Source organism: Dendroctonus ponderosae, unplaced genomic scaffold, assembly GCF_020466585.1.
Source record: "Dendroctonus ponderosae isolate FM_Combo_2020 unplaced genomic scaffold, Dpon_F_20191213v2 Dpon_F_20191213_1, whole genome shotgun sequence".
Classification (NCBI taxonomy): domain Eukaryota; kingdom Metazoa; phylum Arthropoda; class Insecta; order Coleoptera; family Curculionidae; genus Dendroctonus; species Dendroctonus ponderosae.
Window position 1 is genome coordinate 41,474,920 of NW_026017110.1, and position 16,164 is coordinate 41,491,083.

Below are 16,164 nucleotides of genomic sequence, written 5' to 3' on the forward strand. Positions count from 1 at the left end.
TTTTTAATAACAATTAATTTATTTTACTATGTTTTCTGCACTCCTATAACAGCGCCAGACAACACCTCCAGAGGAATGACGCCAATTTTGAATCACCCTGTATTTCTTTGTTGTTTTATTTTTGTTTTAAGTGAACGAAGAACATTGGCAGAGGTTCCTTAGTTCGATTCTGCTGGACGTTCCAGACACTGACAACTTCATGCCCTAATTGTTCTTTGTTTTCTTTAATTTCTTCTGCATCAGTAGAAGCATGAACGTTTTGCAAAAACCACCTGGAAATTTTTCTCTTGTTTGGGTTTGTATGTATGAAACTGCGTTTTTTTTTCGATCAATGCTTTTGTAATCTTAGAATATATTTCTCCTGTATTCGGTTGGACTTTGATTTGCTCCATTCCTAGAGCTTAAGTAGGGTATTGATCTTTAGCAACATCTTTAACAAGCTTGTTAATGGGTTAATATTCTTGACACCCGCAATAAATATTATTGAATATATATAATGAAACTAGCTGTGAATTTCTTCCTATTTAAGAGTCATGATTGTTTTGAAAAAGCAATCGAGTTAATCCACTTTGAGCAAGTGAGAAATTTTAGTTTTAAGTGTCTTGGTTCAAAAACAAACAGAACTTAAAATTTGGTAGCTCGAATCAACTGATTTTTTTGAATTGATGCACTACACACCTTTTAAACATTTTTGAGCTTTTTGCAAAATATTATAGCATTTATAACTTTTGGACAAAAAATTATTTGAAAAGTACACAAAATGTACATTTGGTGAATGCGCCAAATGAAGTACCTAGTGAATTTCAATTAGTAAATCGTAGTCAATAACCGCATTTTCGCTAAAAATAGTTCTCAGAAAAGTTGCTAATTAAACTATTATCTGTAACAGTGGTTCACAAACTCGTTTGGCTCAGGTACTCCTTTTCATTGTCAAAACTTTCTTACGGGCTGTGGACTGGGTAAAACACTACATAAATGCATGATGGAGAAATTCAAAATTTAACTTTGATGTCTTGAATGGTAAACGTAAAAATAAATTATAATTAAAACATTTTGATGCATATGTATTTATTGAAATTATAACTTGTTTTAAATTGCAAAATAAATTAATGACTTGGATGAACCTGATGAGATATTATGCGTGTATTTATATCCGGCTCAATGTTGTGAGTAGCAACCGCAAGCCCCCACGAGTACTAACGTCTAGTAGGTGGTTTAATTTTTTTTTGCGACGAGGCTCATAAGGGCATTCAATCCAAGTTCTACCAAATAGGAAGACGGAAAAGTACTCAAAAGATTCTGTACAATAAGAGTAATAATAAGTAATAATGCTGGATACAAAATTAGGATCTGCTTGTGTACCAAAAAATTTTCGTATCCTTGTTTTTAAGATTGGTTTGAGCTACTCATTTATGGATACTTCAATAAGTTGCTCCTGTATTTGTATGTATTCATCTGCATTTGTGCTCTGAGTTCGACTAGAATTATATGGTCACTTATGCCGACTATTCTTATAAATTAAGACGTAGTATCGTTTCTGCTAGGATCAGCTGAATTTAACTATAAAAAAAGCCTCTGCAGAAACGAGAATTCAGTCATTAGATGTTTGGTTAGAAGTCATAAGAATTAAGTCTAAAGATAGTCTAAAGTCAGTCTACGGTTAGGTTCGGTCACATACATTTAAAATCCATATTATAAAATTGTAATAATTTCACAATTCATCAACTATCTTTGATTTTCCCAGATGAATGTATAGTTAAAATCAAAAATTTTAAATCTACGATTCTCAGAAACCAGATACATTCAGAATAAGACTTTAAATGAAAAATTGAAAGAAGAAATTGAACGTTTACAAATAAAATAATTACATTTTGAAAACATTCGAGAAGACTTAGAAGATGTTCGAAAACTAAACACTTACCCTCTCACAAAGTTCAGTGTTGCTAATGGAAGTATTCCTTAATTTAACTTCAATATTAATTGTAATTATTATTATATGTATTACAATATATTATTATTGTTATAGCAGGAAAAGACAAGTAAAAGTGGACATAAATTTGAAAACCCTCGAAAATAGATGAATACAATTCTAGTATGAGCATGTTATTAACTTCACAAGCGATGGGCGATAAAGTAGAAAATTACCATAAGCTGTACCAGCTACAAATATTTTTCTACTAAGTTCAAGGCGATCCTGTACAGTTGTGAGGGTTCGTATGTATTAAAGACAAGGGAGTAAAATCTTACCTGATATATCCGATGTTAATGATTTCCATTTTTCCCAAACGTTGAAGGGATATGGACCAAGAAACTGATCCAGAGCTTGTATATTTTCCTTGAGACCCACTACCTCAGCTTCTGAAATAATTTCCGAACTGACACCTTCATGTAATTTGCTCCACTTCTTCACAAGTAATTCCCCCTTTTTAAAGTTGTGAAAAAATCCACAACGAGGAGCTACATCTCCAGTATTACTGACTGAACTGTAGAATACATAATGCAAGCCTGGTGGGATCATTTTCACTCCCCGAAATTTCTCTCCTGTATTCCAGGATTTTAGGTCAATACCAAATTCGGTTCCTTCTGGAACACCTAAGAAAATGAGAAAGGCACCTTCTCGGAAGAATTTTCTAGCTGTGGCCTGATCAATTTCCATGGTACTTAATCACTTCGCACAATATTCAAAAATATGTTCCCCTATTCAGATAAATTAATATTTATTTGAGCTATTTGCATGTCGCCCATAAATCTTCTAAAACACTCAGTTACTAATTAAACTTCGAGAATTCACATACCAAGTCTATGAAAGCTCTAACCTAACTAATTGGGAGTTTAGTTATTTGGAAACAAAACAATAACTCCACTTGTTCAACCATCAAAGCTGCAGGAGGCGCAACTGCTAGCATAAACAGGGTTTCTGCTTTATCACATATTAATATTGAAAGTAATTCTGTACAACGCGTGGCGCTTTTGTAAATTTTTTGATTAGTTTCGATCGATTGATTATTTCCTTTTTATTAGTTTTGGTTCGATTGGCCGACGATTTTTTGCTTATGTTGGCGACAATGTTTTTGGAATTGGCGACTGGCGATTTTTTGGGGATTTCTCTTGGTTTTGTGATTTCAGAGTTTTCTATTAGCGTGATACAAAATAGTAGTATAAGCTTAAAGATCTAAACGCTAAACGTATCTGAAAGCTAAAGCTTAAATCATAAACCTACGCATATTAGAACCTTATGCTTAAACCCTTCGAGGAAGTAAAGCATATATGATTTTAGATAATCGAATAATCGAGAGATATACCAGCCAAAAGATATGTTTATAAAAAGTAAAGACAAATTCGTTAAATTTGTCTTAAAAAGGGTAAAAACGCATTTCTATGCACATAAAACACAATAATGCTGTTAGAATTTTAATCCTACTACTGATATGATTAAAGATTTTACATCAAATGTAAGAAAGTTTTTAGGCCCCTTAAGGCCCATTTTCATCAAGCGATCTTAAACCAGTTTAACGTCTGAAACTCAGTTTGACGCGCGAAACCTTTGAATATAAAACTAACAGGAAGGAGTCTACGGTCAAATCAGTGCGACCGGAATGGAGGTTGGATATGGCCGACCAGGCGGCCGCTTTGGCAGTGGCGTAGGGCATTAGAATATGATAAAATGTGGAAAATATAGTATACACTGATAATATATTTGATAAAAAAATGGGTTCAACATAGGTTAATCTGTTGTAGTGAATTAATGAAGCTTGACGAGATTATACACATCCTTAAATTGGATTAATATGTAATCTTAATAGCGTCTAATTTAATTGAATTTGATTGAATTTAATTGAAATGACCATTGAATTTAAAAATCTGATTAGTTTAAAAACAGGTGGCGGGGAAAGGCTAAATAAAAACAAACCACAATTACAATATATTAAGGAATTTTGAATTATTACAAGTACTTCCATAATGTAACATAAACTTATATTAAATTCTGCAGTCTATATGGTTAGGTACTTTTAATTTTTTTACTTTAAAAATTTACGTAAATTTAACTTATTAACTATAACTATGTATTATATATAAAATAAAGTAATTTTAGTTTTTGTACACTAGTGTTAAATTATAAAGTATATATTCTTTCCTAAGAATTTCACATTTATAATAATCTTAAGCAAATATCTCAGAATAATAATATTAATCTTAATGATCAGCTGAAACCCCAATTTCTAATTTTTTAGCTTTTTTTTAATTTAGAAAATATTGAGCCCGGAGATCGCCTTATCAATTTTAGGTTCCAGAAGGAACATATTCCGAACATATTATGTTATGGGTTAGAAGTTAGAACCTGTGCTTGCAATGTTAGTAGTTTTGCCAAAGTTAAAATTTGCCCAAACAATTTCCACATAAAATCCGTAATTACGCAATAATGGCTTAAGTTAATCAATGAAAAAGTCTTATTTCAATTTACAAAGATTTATTATTCTATTATAGCCGCCTATTTTATTAATAATAGAAATAAGTCCAATATGTCAACACCGTCGTTCTGCTTTTTAACGTTATCCTCTAATAACGGAAACGGTTATTTCTTTACTAATGCGCATGCTCAGAATAACGGATAACGTAAAACGTGTTGCAATTAAGGGGGCTAAAAACTCCCTGTATTGACAAATCAAGAACGAAATACGGATAGTAATGTCAAAACGATTGGTTGAACGCTGAAAACTGATTGACGCATGAACAAGAAGAAACTGAAATTTTAGACCTAGTTGGAGAAGTTGTTGTTTGTTCCTTGCATTAGTATAAGTGAAAATTACTGGATTTTTAAAAATTGTTTATTTGTCTCAATAATATGTTTTAGACATACAAGAATACATATATAATTTCAATTCAACTTGTTAGAAAAAATAAAGTTATTGTTTAATTTAAGTCGTTTCGCTCTGTTTTTATTGGTTCACCCCGTTTGAATTTACTTGGCGCCAAACCTGGCGATTTTTAAGTCTATAGTGGCTTTATACAAGACAGTGGCGACAATAAGGCCAAAGCTCCTCCCATTCGTCATTATGGGTCGAATCAATTTGGCACCAACATATTTTGCATTGATCTGTATGGCTCAAGCCTTTTTCTTTAATTTGAAATAATTTCCATAATATAAAACATTTTGTGAGTAAATTAGTAAAGTTTAAAGATGAGTTTGTCTATATAAAATGCCTTTCCTTGAGAGTTAAATCAGCTGAATTGAGATGCAATTCAGCACGTAAAAAGAATTGTTCTCAGCAATGGAAATTTAGGTTATGTTTAGGTTTTCAGTCTTGTTCGTTCCTCGTTATAAATCAAACGTTTGTTTTTAAGCTAGCGTAACTACTTGTAACCATTACTGAGCAATGTTTATTGTCTAGGTCCCAGTTATTAAAACACACACAACCCACATTATAAGACATTATTTGGCTTTATTCAATAAAATCCCATAATAATTTCTGACGTCTAGACGCAATATGATACTCTATAAAATTTAGAAATTAAGAGCGAAAAACTACAAATATGTTAAGTAAAACGAAAATAGCTCCATAGTCTGCATAGTAAATACAATAATTTCTACACCAAAATGGCGAATTTAATCACGTGAAGGCCTTAACCAATAGAAAACCCTTTGAATATTATTATTATTATAAAACTATATTATTATAAAACTAACAGGAAGGAGCATTCCGAACTATCCTTGAGAGAAAGCGCAAGACGAAAGCGGCCATGTTGAACATCCACGTATGACTCATCGTTAGTTTGATGGTTCCGTGTTCACGTCATTCGTCGTTTGCCGTTAATAAAATATGGTCAGTTGTGTATCGTGTGGTTGTTCCCTAACACCAAAACATAAAACTTGTGGTGTAACATTTCACAGGTAAGTGTTTGTAATCCTAATTAAATGTTTAAAAGTGAAAAATTTATTCGAATGACATTTAGGTTAATCTACGAATCACAACATATTACATAGGCGTAGCTTAGGGTAACATTAATATCGTTCTGTGTTAATTTAGATGTAATTAGAAATTGGGGTTTCAGCTGATCATTAAGATTAATATTATTATTCTGAGATATTTGCTTAAGATTATTATAAATGTGAAATTCTTAGGAAAGAATATATACTTTATAATTTAACACTAGTGTACAAAAACTAAAATTACTTTATTTTATATATAATACATAGTTATAGTTAATAAGTTAAATTTACGTAAATTTTTAAAGTAAAAAAATTAAAAGTACCTAACCATATAGACTGCAGAATTTAATATAAGTTTATGTTACATTATGGAAGTACTTGTAATAATTCAAAATTCTTTAATATATTTAATATATTGTAATTGTGGTTTGTTTTTATTTAGCCTTTCCCTGCCACCTGTTTTTAAACTAATCAGATTTTTAAATTCAATGGTCTTCAATTAAATTAGACGCTAGATAATTCCATATTAATCCAATTTAAGGATGTGTATAATCTCGTCAAGCTTCATTAATTCACTACAACAGATTAACCTATGTTGATCCCATTTTTTTATCAAATATATTATCAGTGTATACTATATTTTCCACATTTTATCATATTCTAGTGCCCTACGCCACTGCCAAAGCGGCCAACTGGTCGGCCATATCCAACCTCCATTCCGGTCGCACTGATTTGACCGTAGACTCCTTCCTGTTAGTTTTATATTCAAAGAGAAAACCTGACTACTATTGTCGCCACTGTCTTGTATAAAGCCACTGTATTTAAGTCTACGTTTGGTGTTTTTTTCGATATTCGTCCGGTAGTTGGCGACACCGCCATTTCTCAGTCTGGCCACCCTGGTTAGGAACCTTACTTTTGTCTGTCATTTTGAAATTGAAACGCGCTTGAAACTTGAAACCATTCTGAAGTTGCACATGTGATAAACTGGTTAACTGAGAAACAGGTTAGTTATTTATTTGTTTGATAATATTTATTTTTAAATCAATGTTATATATTTTTAGACACTGGCTTGCTTGATGCGTGAATATATGTAGATTTAATCATGAATGAACACAGTTCGATTAGAGCAATGGATGGGGTTAAAAATGCTTTTAACAGTTTCGCCGATGTTATTGATAAGGACATGAAAGGAGTTCATGTAAGTTGATAACATATCACTCTTTACAAAACCATTAATTGTTTGTAATAATATATTTTTGTTTAGTAACTCAAAAGCGAAATCCGGTCAGTTTTCATTCTACAATTGGTTGGTTACGTTTCGTTACGTATGCTTATAATATGTATTCCTTATTCATACAATTTCTTATTCATACAATGCCCAATTGTAAAATATGTAGAGCAGTCTTGATAAGCTAAAACCTTCTTCAGGAAACAACCACGACCTGGACACACCACGATATAACGTTATTTAAGTTAATAGCAAACCTATTAACGTTTATTCCATGCTTTACTCATTTTTAACATGGGATTTGTAAAATTAACAAACATTCAATCAAGGGCTATTGGGGCTTATTTAGAGACAGAAAGCTTTTCGATAAAAGAAACATGTAATTCGGTAAACAAAATTCCATAAGCAGAAAGCAAACGTTTGATAAAATGATCAAATCATTGAATTTCACTGAAATTATCAAATCGACATATTAAATAAAAACTAAAAATAATTAACAGTGCACACACACAGGGTGGTTTTTTAGTGCGATAGAGTCCATTATTAACGATGGTGTTGAACTTTCGAAAAATAGTTTCATATAAAAGTTGTTGATCCACAAAGTGCGCACATTTCAAAAATATCTTATATGATACAGAGTGTACTCAGAAAAGCTAGGCAACATCAAAGTGTATTTTTTAAATAGAACTGCCCATTTTTCATTAGCTCATGGAATGCAGCGTTTCAAACGCTGCTTGAAAAGACCGTAAATTGTTTTTTTCTTACTTGCGACGTTGGCAGATTATCGCCATTTTAGTAAAATTTTGCTTAAAAACATGGAATCTAAAAATTCATTGTAGAAGCAAAAAAAAACAGTTAGAGATACAAAAATACGTCTTTCCAATCACCACAGATCCGTTAAAAATTATATTGAACCAAAATATCAATACATTGTACAGGGTGTTAACAATGTGGACTTCAATCTAAAACTTTTTAACCCAATATAACTTTTGTTTTTCAAATGGAAGTACCTGTATATTAATACGTCATTAGATAGACAATTTATAAAGTTACCAATTTGCATTTACACTTTAAGCTGGGAAATCAACCGTTTTCAAATTGTAATTTATTTTATTTAAAAATTTCAAAAAGTTGCTACATTTTGTAAGGTGACTATGGAAGTCAGTAAATAAGTGTCAAAATTTGAATTGCCGCGTTTAATTGATCATTTACCTAATTATATCACGGAAAGAATGTGGTATTTACATGATGGAGCTCCAGTTCACCATACAGCTCAAATTCATGAGTACCTAAATAATTAATTTCCTGAGAGGTGGATAGGCAGAGGTGGGCCTGTTCAGTGGCCACCTCGTTCACCCGATTTTACAAAAATGGGTTTCTTTTTATAGGCTCTCAAAAACGAAATTTATAAAATAACTCCAACTACAAAAGATGACATCAAGGATCGAATCACAACTGTTTTTCGAAGCATTAATAATACTGTTTTGAACTACGTTAGCGATTCATTTCAAAAACGTAGATTATAATAGTTTCTTAAATGTTAACGGAAATCATATTGAACATTTATTTTAAAATATCATTGTAGGTATAATTTTATATTTTTATTTTTATAGACGTATGCAGTTTTATTGCATTTTTTGCTATAAAATTCCATGCATTTTATAAAACGTTGCACTGTTCTTCATTGATTATGTCAAGTATCATCAAAATTTGACACTTATTTAATGAATTCCATAGCCAAGGTGGCAAATGCAGATTAATGTGACAAGGGGAGAGTTGGTTTAATTTCGAACGTTTGCAGTCAATTAAGTGATAAAAACCAATTCAACAAAATATAAAACATTTTTCTTCAAGAATCAGCAAGAATTTTGATTTATTTCTCTGACTGCGTGCAATTGTTATTATATTCTTTTCCTTTCTGGGTTTCAGTCACAGTGTGACATAAAAATTGGTATATCGTTTATTTCATAACGTTTCGGCGAGACAACAGCGCCATCATCAGATTTAAAATTCATGCAAACTCATAATTGGTAAACATACATTATACAGAAAGTGACAATGAGATAGACAAGTATAAACGGTAAATTCAACAGGAATCGTTGAATGACTGATCCTATTTCGAAACTCATAACCTCGAATTATTCATTTGTTTGCAAATTACAAAAACATACATTTGAGTCTGTAACTGCAAACAAGTGCCTGAGTAATCACCTTATTATGCACTCTTCTCGAGCCGCTTCTCGTATTCGGTTAATTAACTCCTGCTCTATTTATACGGTAGTTCAGTAATCCATTGGTTTAACGTGATCTTACATACGTGGTAGGAATGTAGCCTTTGCTCGGTATTTATTTGGTGCCTGGTAAAGTGTCAGTGGTTGTGCAATGTTCTGAGTGCTTGCGCTGGAAGGTTTTGCTGCAATTATGTCCAATACTTGTTCCTCCGTGTCTGGAACATGGACATCAATTGTCGTCCACTATCTCCCTGGAACCATTCTCCTCGCCCTTTGTTGACGTTAGTTCTTTCAGGTTCTGCTATGTTACTGTAGCATTTCCCCTGAACTAATAGCATATCCGCAAATTTGTGAAAGGAAATTCAAAGTAAATCACAGTTTGACAAATTGTTGTTATTATTAACAAGGCTATCCACCTGTTATAACATGGTTATAACCAATCTGTTAATGACAAAAAACATCATTTGGTGTTTGACATTGAAGAAAGATCAACCGCTTTGACTTTTCATCAAAAAATTGTAGAAGAGAACTTTTTTAAAATCAAAAGTTTTCGTAATTTGAAGCAAAGATCGTAATTGTTCTTTTTGAATGCTTAAGTATTCCAATATGCTTGCAATTAAACATGGAACACTTTCAAAATAATGCTTAATAACAAAATTGAAATTCGCTTTTCAATTATTAATATCTTCCAGAAATTACCGAAAAAAAATGTTCAATTTTTCTGGTATCTTCCAAGTGAGCCTTTATTACCCCTTAAAAGGAATGACGCCAATTTTGAATCACCCTGTGGGGTGATTCGAAATTGGTGATCGTGATGATTCAAAATTGGTATTTCAAAAATGATTCACGGGTGAGACGAATGTCTTGAAAAGTTTGCAAATTTTCGTCGAACTTTTTAAATGAACTGATGGGATTTAAAAACTGTCTTCAGTTTTTAGGGGTTTGGTCTGTCCTGGGTACCAATAAAATAGAAACTAAAATAAACATTACTAAAAACTGAGATATTTGCAAAAAATATATCACAAAATTGCCAGCAATGTATTTAATTTACACTTGTAAATGTAATTGTTTTCGTTAAATTACGTAGATGCTCGTTGAATTGCGTGTAAACCAACAAAGATAATGACTGAAACTCTTAAAACGTAAAAACGAGGTAGCTAACACATTAGAAGAATTTAAGGTTTCAAATACATGTTTGTACCCACTCAATTCATTGGATTCCCAAAACAGTTATATGTTTTGGAAACAGAACCACACATAACAGATCACTTCGAAACATACAGTGTAAGTAACATATCTCAGTTTAAGTAGTAATGTTTGTTTCTGATCTGTATTATGTTAACGCGAAGGTTTTGACAAAAGTTGATAAAACGGCAGAGATGTGTCTGATAGGGCAAGATCTAACCAACTTGTCTCGTCAAATAATATAATCTTCATACATGTTCTATATTGTACATACATTTTAAATTTTGAAGAGCACAACTTAATAATTAACGACAAATATAAACTTGAACCCTGCTTTAATACTTTTTCTTTTCAGATTGGATGCTATTCCGTTGCTCTGATTGGTTTGTCGATGGCAATTAGGAAAGTTCGTCCTGTAAGTACCTCAAACATTATTTAAAAAATATAATTACTTAACTAATAGAAGTTTTATTTTTTAAAAGTTTATTCTTTCGCAATGCACTAGAACATCCTAAATAGTTTTATTACTTGATTTAAAAGCAAGAAGTTTAATTGTTTGCCACTTAGTCCGTTATTGAAATAATAAAAAACGCAAGTCTAAAGTAGAAAAATATTCAGCGTGTTCCAATTAACACCAATGCATTGCCGCAGTGTTGAAACAAAACGATGGAAGGATTTTTAAAAATTTGATAATTATTAAATAGTTCTGTAGCCCATCTTATTTATATCGTCAAATTCATCAAAGTTTACTAGATAGATTTGTGCATAGTACATTTTCTTTAGCTTATTATACATATAACAAAAAAAACTGCCTTGACCAAGCCTACAAGTTTTGAGATCTTTAACTCACGTTACGAATATAGACACTACTGCTATAAGTCTTATATTTGCCATTATAGATTGCGACTAAACTGTTTCATTTTTGAGAAATATATTTTTATTGATAAATCAAGGACATCCTGGGCTAATTTTTTAAAATTATTTTCTAAAGTACAGGGTGTCCCAATTATTAAATTCAACCCAAAGTTGCTTTTGTCAAAGTAAAGTTTATCTTACTTAAAGCTGCCGATTTCTCAGATATTTGGAGATTTGCGAAAATAAAGACATTTTTTTTTAGTTTAAATTTTCAACACTTATTTCGAATTTTGAAATCAAATTCGACATTGCGGCTACTAATAGATGCCATTTTTACAAATTAGTAAAAGTTAGACTTAGACACACAGGGTGTCCCAAAAGTGTGTGTGAACAATTAAAGGCGCGTTTTCACCGGCAATAAGTTGCTTAAAGGCCGTTTTACAGTCGGCAATTTTATTGCCCGCAACTTTCTTGCATGCAATATTTCGTTCTACGCTTGCGCATTTTATCAGTTCTCGAGTTGCCGGCAACTTTTATCGACTTGCGGCTATAGTTCCAAACCTAAAATTCCTTGCAGCTAACCGCAATTTTAGTGACTTCTGGTTCTTTTTATGCTGCCAAATGTTCACTCATAGTAATATAAATCACCATTACTGGCATATTTGCTCATTTTTGTTTTCCATCGAAATAAACTCCAACTTATGTTAATCATAATAATTCCCTTGCCAATATAATTGCAACCTCAAACGAAAACAAGCTTTAGATTTTTCACATATAGTGAATAGTTGGTACGCTTGATCGATTTTTCTAAATGTGAAGTTTAACATTTTTTTTACAGCACACTGTAAAGCGGAATACTAAAATTATAGCTGCAAGAAAGTTGCGGGCAATAAAATTGCCGACTGTAAAACGCCCTTTAGTTATATGAAACATCTTGTACTTTACCACAGAAGTAGAGAAAAAATTTCATTTTCTATTGAAAATTATAAAGTATCCTATACCTAACTATGTATTCAGTTTTTCGCGAAAACTGCATATTTTTAGGATTGATGCGTTAAATATGGCATACAATTAAAACAAAAAATAACATTAATATTTTAATACATTATATGTGGATGATCTGTGATAATATATTTGCTTTGAACTAAAACTTTTTTATTAAGAATTTATTTGATTTATTAGTTCAGCAAATTCAAAAGACCGGGCGACATCCCGAACCATTTTATACAAGAAAGACGAGAACTCACCGGTCTCGTTAAGCGAATCGACCCTAATGGAGGTCTTCTTTTGGTGGAGCACAAACCTCTGCTGGATATTTCGTGGATATCATCCGGACAGCTTCCGATAAGAATCTCAGGCGTGAAGGTAGCTGGACTAGGTCTGAATTGGTTGCAGGCAATTGTTGTCGGAAATCAGATTAAATTTATTCCGGTTGCAAAGGATCCAAATTTTCTTCAATGTGAAGTTCTTCTGGTTCAGAATACAAAAGATGTAAGTACTATACATAATATAATCATATGTTTCCTGACATTCGATACCTTTTACATGCTACATATGAATTACTTAAAGTTGTGTTCCAGCTTTCTAAGAATCTGTTACACATTGAAAAATTACAACCAGAATTATGACGGCAAAATATATTTATCAATAAAATATTTAAATGCCCGTTAAAATATTAATTCATTGCAACATTTTTAGTCATAATTCACTAATTAGGAGTGGCACACAATATTTTTTACGCGAACATCACTTCAGTAAGAAACAACAATTTGGTTAAACCCCACCAAAACTAGGCGTTTGTGTTAACGTCGACGTTAGTTGGTTGATGTCCGTCTGGAGCTGTAGATAATTTTATATTCGGACATTAACCAACTAAACATTATTTTCTGTATATTAACTGGATAATATTGAGACTAAGATCATTTCGAACGTTAACCGTATCATATACAGGGTGATTCACGGTCGATGGCGTATTAGACGATTAAGGAGAACGCGATGCACGATCTATCTGCAAATGTGTACAACGGATATGCTCTATCGACATAAAATATTTTCAGCAATGCAACGTTGCCGCTTATACCGAAAAGCATACGCCCAATCTATCTGCAAATTTCTACAACGAAGTCATCGGATATGCTCTATCGGTCAAAAATATTTTCAGCAATGCGACGTTGCTACTTATACCGAAAAGTACATGCGACTTTGCTATTTTAAATGAGACACTCTATATATTATTGCACGCTTAGATTGGCAATATAGATCTGATTATTTTTGCATAACGATTCCTATATCTATCTAAAGCGGCTTCCGAAATATTAAATAAAATTCATTATTTTTAATCAAAACGTAGCCCCAAGGAATCTTGTATTACTGTAACTCGATTTCGATACCTGGAAATTTAAAATTGTGGTACTGGGTTAGGAAAACTCTATGTTTGAGTACGGCGTACAGCAATTTGTTCCAAATTATACAGGATGTCTTGAAAATACGAACCTTTCGGCTAGAGATAAAAACTGTTCCAATTACATTTTTTTCAAATAGAACATCCTGTATATTAGTTCAAATACGGGAAGACCGTTAAAATCTCTGTGAAACGATATAGCATGTTTCTATACCTAAAGCGTCAAATTTCCGAAATAAATGGACATTTTTGCAAAAATTAGACAGGCAGACATTTCATGGCTATTTTGATAAATACGTCGACATAATCGAATTTTTGCAAAAATGTCCATTTATCTCGGAAATTTGACGCTTTAGGTATAGAAACATGCTATATCGTTTCACAGGGAATTTAACGGTCTTCCCGTATTTGAACTAATATACAGGGAGTTCTATTTGAAAAAATGCAATTGGAGCAGTTTTTATCTCTAGCCGAAAGATCAGTATTTTCAAGACATCCTGTATAATTTGGAACCAATTTCTGTACGCCGGACTCAAGCATAGGGTTTTCCAAACCCAGTACCAAAACTTAATGAAAAAAAAAATGAATTATATTTAATATTTCGGAAACCGCATTAGCTCGATATAGGAATCGTTATGCAAAAATAATCAGATATATATCGCCAATCTAAGCGTGCAATAATATACAGGGCGTCTCATTTGAAATAGCAAAGTTGTATATGCTTTTCGGTATAAGCGGCAACGTTGCATTGCTGAAAATATTTTATGTCGATAGAGCATATCCGTTGTACACATTTGCAGATAGATCGTGCATCGCGTTCTCCTTAAACGTCTAATACGCCATCGACCATGAATCACCCTGTATATGTGGTACGTAATCCTTCCATATCTGCTGCTTGTTTATGTTTTATGCATTTTTATTTTTGTAGAAAAAAGAAGACCTTCTAAATGTCGGTGAAAGGCTAATCAAAATCGGATTTGGCCAAACTGAGCCCGTACAGCCTCCATTATCCTTTGATCCGAGATTTCTAATCTATTATAAACGACTTCAAAAGGCAGAAAGCATTGCGCTACGGAACAAATTAGGTTTAAAATACTACATTAAGCCTGCTAAATCTGCTTTAAGTGTTTTGATTGGCAACCTACGCGAACTGTCGGAAAGGTTTAGCCAAACAACCAGAAAACACATTAAAAATGTTCCCAACATATCATCGACATAACACAGGTTTTTTGTTGTAGCGAGTGAATGCATTTTGATTGCTTTACAATGTTTAGGCGTATATAATATTATTAAATTTTTCTTTTATACAAAAAGCTATTCAATTGATAATGATTTGATATATTGGTTTGGAGAGTCGTAACATTTTCATTATATTAGATATGCTGATTTAAATTGTTCCTATGTTGAATATACGTTTACATGAATTTGAACATTGCAACGAGTGAACTTGGAATACTTGCCTAGTTAGATATACCTACCCTTCAGTTTTTTAATTTAGTAAATTTTGTGTCCATTTTTTTATTATAATGCCATTATGTAGCCATAACGCACTAGGATAGATGCGTAAAAGTTTATGCTTCAGAAACTGTTACTGTGTATTTACATCATGTTCCACGTTTTTAACAATGTGAGAAATAGAATGTTTCTATAAATAAAGTTATGCGTTGTTACATAAGGATATCATTTATATAAATCGCCATTGCGAAAACAAAGTTCCTATTATGCATATTACACCTTTTAAAACTATGGCCGCCCTTTTGGCCAGACAAAGTTCGTTCTAGTAGGTAACTGTTTAAAAAAGGCTATTGGGAGGTCGAGAACCCTTAAGGCTAACGCTAGGTGGGTCGCCGCAAGGCAAATATCTAATGTCCCCATTGACAGCCTCGATTTCTCCGCGGCCTATCAACATAGGCGCGAAAGCTTCCTGGGTATGAGTCCGGACATTCATAGCCCAGGACTATTGAGGCTGGGGTGGCGCTTGTGGCCCGATTGATGCGGGTTCGGAGGACAGCTTCCCAGTGCTGTTCTTTTCGACCCGTTACCCGACCAGTTCTTGCACTAGTCGCTCCACTGCATTGGCCCACTGGTGGTAGGCACTAGAAAAGAGATGGGTTATATCTTTCCTAGAGCATGATGCATGGCGTGTGAGGTGAGCACCCTTCCTTTGTCGTACACTATCGTAAGGCACCCTGTATCTGGCAAAGATCTCGTCGTTCAGGATGTGCTGGAGATGCCAGCACCCTTCAACTCGAAAGCTTCGATCCATTTGCTGAATACATATAAGAGGCATTAACAGACATATAACAAGCCACAAAAGCACAATAAAGGAAAAAAA

General features: G+C 32.8%; 2 protein-coding genes and 1 long non-coding RNA gene across 4 annotated transcripts in view; 2 read left to right on the forward strand and 1 right to left on the reverse strand.

The window, feature by feature from the left end:
- The window catches only part of LOC109540420 (protein AAR2 homolog), an 11,317-nt gene extending 8,335 nt beyond the window's left edge, over positions 1-2,982 (reverse strand). The window contains exon 1 of the mRNA XM_019908781.2: positions 2,248-2,982. Coding sequence (XP_019764340.1) covers positions 2,248-2,656 — 409 coding nt within the window. The 5' untranslated portion in view covers positions 2,657-2,982. The remainder of the gene's footprint in view (positions 1-2,247) is intronic.
- A 2,698-nt stretch (positions 2,983-5,680) lies between these two features.
- LOC125503102 lies at positions 5,681-6,350 on the forward strand. The gene is made up of 2 exons (XR_007280689.1): positions 5,681-5,890; positions 5,953-6,350. It is a non-coding gene; the product is annotated as an uncharacterized LOC125503102 (long non-coding RNA).
- A 366-nt stretch (positions 6,351-6,716) lies between these two features.
- LOC109540421 lies at positions 6,717-15,499 on the forward strand. Of its 2 annotated transcripts, XM_019908784.2 has the most exons (5): positions 6,717-6,932; positions 6,991-7,127; positions 10,929-10,988; positions 12,611-12,919; positions 14,758-15,499. In XM_019908784.2, the coding sequence occupies exons 2-5, from the start codon at positions 7,032-7,034 to the stop codon at positions 15,046-15,048; spliced, it is 756 nt and encodes a 251-aa protein (XP_019764343.1). In that variant the 5' UTR covers positions 6,717-6,932; positions 6,991-7,031; the 3' UTR covers positions 15,049-15,499. The 2 variants fall into 2 exon arrangements, with proteins under 2 accessions (XP_019764343.1, XP_019764344.1); XM_019908785.2 differs by lacking the exon at positions 6,991-7,127 and having other exon boundaries at positions 6,855-6,932.
- Positions 15,500-16,164: the final 665 nt, after the last annotated feature.